At 40.7% G+C, this 7,183-nt stretch overlaps 2 protein-coding genes across 2 annotated transcripts; one reads left to right on the top strand and one right to left on the bottom strand.

The window, feature by feature from the left end:
• The first annotated feature begins 312 nt into the window (after positions 1-312).
• On the top strand, positions 313-1,194 carry LOC145791708 (uncharacterized). Its single transcript, XM_082872128.1, has one exon. The coding sequence runs from the start codon at positions 313-315 to the stop codon at positions 1,192-1,194; it is 882 nt and encodes a 293-aa protein (XP_082728254.1).
• A 3,550-nt stretch (positions 1,195-4,744) lies between these two features.
• Positions 4,745-7,183, bottom strand: LOC114267136 (serine/arginine repetitive matrix protein). The gene has a single exon (XM_028208131.2). It carries the CDS (start codon positions 6,700-6,702, stop codon positions 5,377-5,379), a length of 1,326 nt encoding a protein of 441 aa, XP_028063932.2. The 5' UTR covers positions 6,703-7,183; the 3' UTR covers positions 4,745-5,376.

The following is a 7,183-nucleotide window of genomic DNA, read 5'->3' as shown; positions in this document are numbered from 1 at the left end:
TCGGTTATTGCAGCTAGAGGAATTTGGGGAAGCAGGAACATGGAGTTCTTATCTGTGGACCCGGTTGGATCGGCAGGAGGGCTCCTTTACATATGGGATCCTGATGTTTTCCAATTATCTGGCAGTTGTTGTAACAGAAGATTTATCTTAATCTCAGGTACACTTTACAACTCCTTTGATTGTGTTTTGATTAATGTATATGCTCCAAATGATGTCAGTAGTAGATCTACATTTTGGAATACTCTTCTCAATCTCAGAACCTCTTTCCCCAAACCTTAGTGCTTGGGAGGTAATCTTAATGAAATAAGGAATATGGGTGAGAGAATTGGTTGCTCTAGAAGAGACAGGGGAATGAAACATCTCAATGACTTTATAGATAATTGCGAGTTGAATGATCTTCCCCTCTTGGGTAGGCAGTATACTTGGTGCAATGCTCAGGAGGCACAAAAATGGAGCAGAATTGATAGAGTTTTGTTAAGGCCAAAGTGGTTGATTCACTTTAAACTGAAGCCTTGGGGATTGCCTAGACTTATATCAGATCATTGCCCTCTACTTCTGATGGAAGATGAAAGAGATTGGGGTCCTAAACCTTTTAGGTTTATCAATGCTTGGGTTCTACATCCTAGCTTCTCTTCTCTTTTTAAGTCTTGCTGGGAAAACACAATAATTGTGGGCTGGGCTGGGTTTATTATCCAACAAAAATTGAGACTTCTGAAGGTAGAGTTAAAGAAATGGAATTCTGAAATATTTGGAAATGTTTCAACTAAACTCAAGGCTACAGAGAGCGAAGCGCATGAACTAGATATCACTGCTGAGGTTAGAGACCTGCTTGACTCGGAAAAGGCTAGAAAAAGGGTGGTCAGAGGTGAACTGTGGCAGCTTTATAGAAGAATGGAGTGGTTATGGCATCAAAAATCCAGAGTGAATTGGTCCCTGCAGGGAGACAAAAATACCAAGTTCTTCCATGCTATTGCAAGCTCTAGGCAAAGTCGCAACATGATCAATTCTATTACAGTCAATGGTGTATCTGTTGAGGATCCTGGCTCAGTAAAGCAGGAAGTATTAAGTCACTTCAGGACCCACTTCCAGGATAGCTGGGCTATCAGGCCTTCTTTACATGGGGAGTTTAAATCAATCGAAGCCAGCTTTGTCTCTCAACATCTGATTCCAGAATTCTCTGCTGTGGAAGTTTAGGAAGCCGTTAAAGACTGTAACAGTAACAAAGCCCCAGGCCCTGATGGTTTTAATATGTTATGTTATCAGAAATTTTGGGAAGTCATGAAGCATGAGGTTTTGCAGTTCTTTAAAGATTTCCACAACCATAGTAGGCTCACCTATGGAATCAACAGCTCCTTCATCACCCTTATCCCCAAGATTGATAATCCCAACAACCTATCTAACTATAGACCCATCAGCCTTGTTGGTTCGCTTTACAAAATTTTGGCAAAAGTCCTAGCAAATAGATTGAAGTTAGTGATGCCTTTAATCATTGGGGAAACTCAGACAGCTTTTATAGGTGGAAGGAGCATCCTTGATGGGGTGTTTATTGCCAATGAAGTGGTTGATGGTTGGAAGAAGGCCAAGTTACAAGGCCTGATTATCAAGTTGGACTTCGAGAAAGCTTTTGATTCAGTTAACTGGGAATTCCTGTTCTCCTTGATGTCTAGCTTTGGGTTCAGGTCTAAATGGGTCTCGTGGATGAAAACTTGTGTCTCTACAGCTCGTATCTCCGTCCTTGTGAATGGTTCACCAACACAAGAGTTCTCTTTACAAAGAGATCTTCGGCAAAGTGACCCATTATCACCTTTCCTTTTCAATATTGTGGTTGAAGGGCTCAATATTCTCCTCACCAGAGCTCTCAATCTTGGCATCCTTAATGGAGATCGGGTGGGGCTCATGAGGTCCTTATATCTCACCTTCAATTCGCGGGTGATTCTATTCTCTTCTGTGAAGCTGATATGGAACAGGTAGTAATTATCAAAAGAACTCTTCGATGCTTTGAAGTCCTTTTCGGCCTGAGAATCAACTACCACAAAAGTGTGGTCTATGGGATGGGGGTAGCAGCTGAGTCACTGCATTTGTTTACCAACCTCCTGAATTGTAAGGTTCGTAGCTTGCCCCTGAAATTCCTAGGGCTACCTCTTGGTGCCAACCCAAGTTGGAAATCCACTTGGAAACCAGTGCTCGACAACATTAGATCAAGATTATCGGGCTGGAAGAGGAAATTGCTATCTTTTGCTGGTAGATTAACCTTGGTCAAGTCTGTCTTGTCAAGTCTACCTGTTTACTACCTTTCTCTCTTTAAGATGCCTGAAGGTGTGGCTCGAGAAGTTAAAAAGATTGAAGCTGCTTTCTTGTGGGGTGGTAATGAACTAAAAAGAAAAGTTCATTTGGTGAAATGGACTGAGGTCACAAAGAGTTCTGCCCAAGGAGGTCAGGGCATTAGGAGGATTAGAGATGTTAATGTAAGCCTGCTCCTCAAATGGTGGTGGAACTTTAGGAATCAAATAAATGCACTATGGAGGAAAATCGTCTGTAGCAAATACAAAATTGAAGCCCATAGTTGGCACCCTCCTGTTTCCTCCTCTTATAAACATTCTAGGATGTGGAAGGATATCTCCTTTATTGGGACTCAGAATAGTAACCTCTTCAATTTCTTCTTGGGCAACTGCAATATCAAGGTTGGGGATGGCAGCCGAATAATGTTCTGGCATGATAAGTGGTGTGGTGTGTCTTGTCTTAAGGAGGAGTTCCCCTCTCTATTCAATCTTTCTACAGAAAAGAATGGATCTCTCCACCAAATTTTTGCTAGGAAAACAAGCAACTCTGTTTGGCACTTCATTTATAGAAGAGCTTTGTAAGCTGGCTGATGAAGTGAGATTAATTGCCTTGTTATCCTCTGCTCCTTCTTTGAACACAACCTGTGTTGATAGTCTGGTTTGGTCTTCCTCTTCTGCTGGTTCATGCTCTTTCTCAGTGTCCTCTCTTTACTCCTTCAGTTGTTCTCTTCATGGGCCTAATCTTAGTATTACCAAATTTATTTGGAGTAACATTTTACCTCCCAAAGTCCATTTTTTCGGGTGGCTGGCCTGGAAAAGTAGAATCAAAACTGCTGTCTTCTTGCAAAATCTTGGCATCCTTTCTGCCTCTACCTGCTGCCCTTTCTGCAATGCTGCCCCTGAATCTGCTCATCATATCTTACTCCATTGCCCATTCTCTTGGTCCATCTGGTCCCATGTGTTGTTTGAATGGAGGCTTCAATGGTGCATCCCAAATTCGGTGGCAGATCTTTTTAACTGGTGGATGGGTGTTAAATTTAAAAGGCCTATTAGGAAATTCTGGAGAGCTATTCCACTTGTAGTTTTATGGTCTCTCTGGAAGCATAGAAATGAGTATGTCTTCACCAATGCTAGTCTGAACCCAGATAAACTATGGGATCTCATCAAGTTTAGATTAGCCTTCTGGCTCAAAAACTCCCTCCCTGACTTTCCATTTTCTTTGGTGGATGTTGTTCTCAATTGGAGGCAAATTGTTTGTTGCTATTGATTGATTTAATGCACGCCTTCAGGTGCTATTTCTGTTGCTACCTATCTACCATTCTGATCTGTGTGAGTTTTGCTGCGAAAGGTTGTTTCAGTTTTTTGCTGCTGTGCTGATGTAGGCTACTGCTGCCAGGGGACCAATAGTGTATAATTTGTTTTCATGAAGATTCAATCATGGATAGTATATGTGCTCTGGTCCTGCTATGCTCTGGTTGATGTTGAGTTGGGTTTTTTGTCTGGGTGGCAGATTGTCTGTTGTGGTTGAGGGTTCTGCTGGCTGTTTGGGTTGTTTGTTAATGGGTTGGACGGTTGATTGGGTTGTAGTGCAGGTCTAGTGGCTGTCCGGGCTGAAGGCAAGATGGTATGCTAGTTGTATGGGCTGTAATGCTGGTTTCTGGTGTATGGGCTGAAGGCAAGATGGTCTGCTAGTTAATTGGGCTGTTATGTGCTGTTTTGCTGGTTGTGGGTGTCCTTGTGGTGAAGTTGTTTCGTTGTGTGTGCTATTTTTGTTGTCTTCTTTCTGGTTTTTGTGTTTTTTTTCTTCTCCTTCTTTTGTTCTCTTTTTGTTGGTTTCTCACCAACTAGCGCTTGGAGCTTTGCGCTTGCTCCAAGCTCCTTTTTATTGATGTAATCTATCTTTTTTGGTTGCTTTCATCAATAAATTTTTTCTTTGCCGATCAAAAAAAAAAAAAAAGTTTTTTGGAATAAGTTTTTTGAAAACTCAGTTTTTTAGTTTTTGTATTTTTTTATTTTTAGTAAATATTTTTAAAATTTTAAACATTTTTTTTACCTTTTTAGATGCACTTTACTTAGATGTATCTAAAAAGTAAAAAATTTGTGAAAACATATTTTTAAAATTTAATAAATACATAAAAATACAAAAAATGTACTGAATTCTCGTATTTTTTTGTATTTTTGGTATTTAGTGAATTTTTAAAAGGTTTTTTTCACAAAATTTTTACTTTTTAGGTATATTTATGTTAGGTATGTCTAAAAAGTAAAAAAAAAAATTGTTTAAAATATTAAAAAAATTCAATAAAAACAAAAAAAATACGAAAAACAAGAAAGTAGAATTTTTTAAAAAGTATTTTTGGAAAAACACAACCAAGCAAGCTGATTTAGACATTTTTTTTCCCAAATACATAGAGCATTTGTTATTAAATTTGATAGTTTATATGCTACCCACCAATAAAATTAAGAAATTTTGCAAAGAAGAAGATTTATTAATAAATCGAAAAGAGTACAACAAAATGAGATCAAAGACATTACGACACTTTGTTACATGGGTAAACTACACCATTTTATTATTTGCTTCTTCACTAGCATAATATTTTCACTCATACTACACAAAAGCAGGCCATGCACCCTCTTGAGTCACCTTCCATTACACGAATTCGGATTCTCTGTCTCAATCACTGACCCTAGTATCTCAAAACATTCTCAAGAATTATATCTCGAGACAAAAGAATACCATGATAGTGCAAATCCAACAATGGAAGAATTAGAATCCAAGCCTCTTTCTGTATCTTCACTTTCAATATATCTCTCATATTATTCCCCATTATATAGTTGATACTTAATAGTAGATACCCTCTTTTTTATATTTTTCTTTTTTTAAAAAATAAATTTATTAACACAAAAATCTATTACAGAATCAAATACATAATATATATGAATGGATAAGATATTTTTTTTTTTTATATATGAACCCCACTAACGAATGTTGTAAAATCTTATCCATTCATATGTATTCTGTATCTAATTCCGTAATTAATTTATGTATTCATAACTACTTTTTTTTATTTTTATTCCCCACTCTCCCTCTCCAAATATGTTAGCCATTCTTGCCTTCCTTGATTTGTATTCCATTGCCATTGCCATTACCATTACTCTTACCATTGGCCTTTCTAGAGAGAGAGAGATGAACACCAGGGTCATGGTGGGTGCAAGAACAATTGTAGAGAATGGAATTGTTGACACCCTGCACATTACTGTTCATGTAAGTATTCAACGGCAGTGGTGGTGACGATGCTGCCATTGCTTTGTCCTTGCTCTTCAGCCTCCCTTCTTCGCCACTGCTGGCGTTTCCCAATTGGTCCTTCCAAGCATTGGCATGGCCTTTCTTGTTCAAACTTTGTGGGCTTCCTCCAAATTCATTTTTCTTTGGGTTCAACTCCATGATAGCACCTTTATTATCACCTGCAATGGTGATAATCCTCATCCCAAACTCCTCAGAATCCGAAAGCTTCTTCGGATAATCACCTTTACCTTTGATCACATCTCTCTTCAGATAATCACCGTTACCTCGGGGGTCTCCGGTGGAAGTTCTGGGCGGCACCGCCTTGGGTTTTTCAATGGTTTCTTGCACCAGAATGGTTTTTTGTTCAATGGTTTCGGTATCAGACTTCAATTGGGCTGATGGTAGTGTTAGCGGAGATGGTGGCGGAGTGAGGGGCTTGGTTTTAGGGGGTGGAGATGTGGGCGGTGGAGGTTTGACGCCGGGTTTTGGTGCAAAGAGACGAGTAACAACAGTGGTGGTAGTGGTGGTGGTAGCCGCGTCGTTGATTGCGTAAGGTGGTAGTGCTGGGGTGGGTGCCACCGGTTTGGGTGGCGGAGAAGTTCGTAGTGAAGAGGAAGGAATAGGAGTGGCAGTTCTAATGATCGGAGATGTTGGGACAGACGAAGTAATGGTGGTGGTGGTGGGAGGTGGTGGTGCTACTGCCACAAAAGCCTGTGGTGGCGATGCTTTTGGGGAGGTTGACACTGGTTTGGGTTGCGGGGAGGAAGGAGCGGACACTCTTGGCTTTGGAGACGATGGTACGGATGAAGAAACAGGAGTGGTGGCTCTGATGGGAGATGATGGGACAGACGAAACCATGGCAGTAGCCGATGGTGCTGGCGGCGGGGCTTGGGTAGGTTCTCGAGGTGCTGGTGGTGGCTGAGTTGGCTGAGTGGTCGGGGCAACAAATGGTTGGGCAGATGCCGGTCGGATAAACGGCAGCCTTGGCTGGGGGGCCACCGGTGCAGAGACAGGGGCTGGGGCTGGGGCTGGGGCTGGGGCTGGGGCTGGGGCCGGTGCCGGCGTTGGAGTTGGGGCTACCGGCCGGGACATGGAAGCAAGCCGGAACCACGGGCGAGGTGGGGGTTGCTGCTGAGCCATATTGTTTTGCTAGAAATTTGAAGCTATGTATATGTACCAAGGCTAATAATTATTGTATGAGAAAATTAGCTCTCAAGGGATGAAATGAAAGGATGAGAAAGGAGTTATATATAGTTTTCTTAAATGGGTTATGAGAAACATGGAGAGAGATGTTGAGGAATAAGGAAGAATCTGATTCAAGAAAGCTTTTTAAGAACTTAAAGCTAATGAGAATTCACAAATAGGCAAGATAGGTATCAAAAAATCAACTATCAACTAACAGTGATGGTTCATTCATCAAGAAGAGTTTCAAGAACTGCACTTTTGGGGGCCATCTAAGGGGTAGGTGACTTGAGGTCTAATATATTGGCATTCAGAATTCTAAATTTTTTGTGTTTACATCAATTTCAACATGTGGCCTCAAAAGCATCAAAATCTCCACCAATTTTGTATTTATTGGACATTGGTAGTTAACTAATAAGCCACCAAATGGAGAGTTTGG

The sequence above is a fragment of the Camellia sinensis genome, chromosome 5 (genome assembly GCF_055761805.1).
Source record: "Camellia sinensis isolate YWXY chromosome 5, ASM5576180v1, whole genome shotgun sequence".
NCBI lineage: Eukaryota > Viridiplantae > Streptophyta > Magnoliopsida > Ericales > Theaceae > Camellia > Camellia sinensis.
The sequence above is the reverse complement of the archived record's forward strand: the minus strand, read 5'-3'. Positions and strand labels throughout refer to the sequence as shown.

What these genes read in the sequence shown, in the direction of transcription:
- LOC145791708 (XM_082872128.1), top strand. Translation starts at nt 313, where the DNA reads ATGGGTGAGAGAATTGGTTGCTCTAGAAGAGACAGGGGAATGAAACAT.
- LOC114267136 (XM_028208131.2), bottom strand. Translation starts at nt 6,702, where the DNA reads ATGGCTCAGCAGCAACCCCCACCTCGCCCGTGGTTCCGGCTTGCTTCC.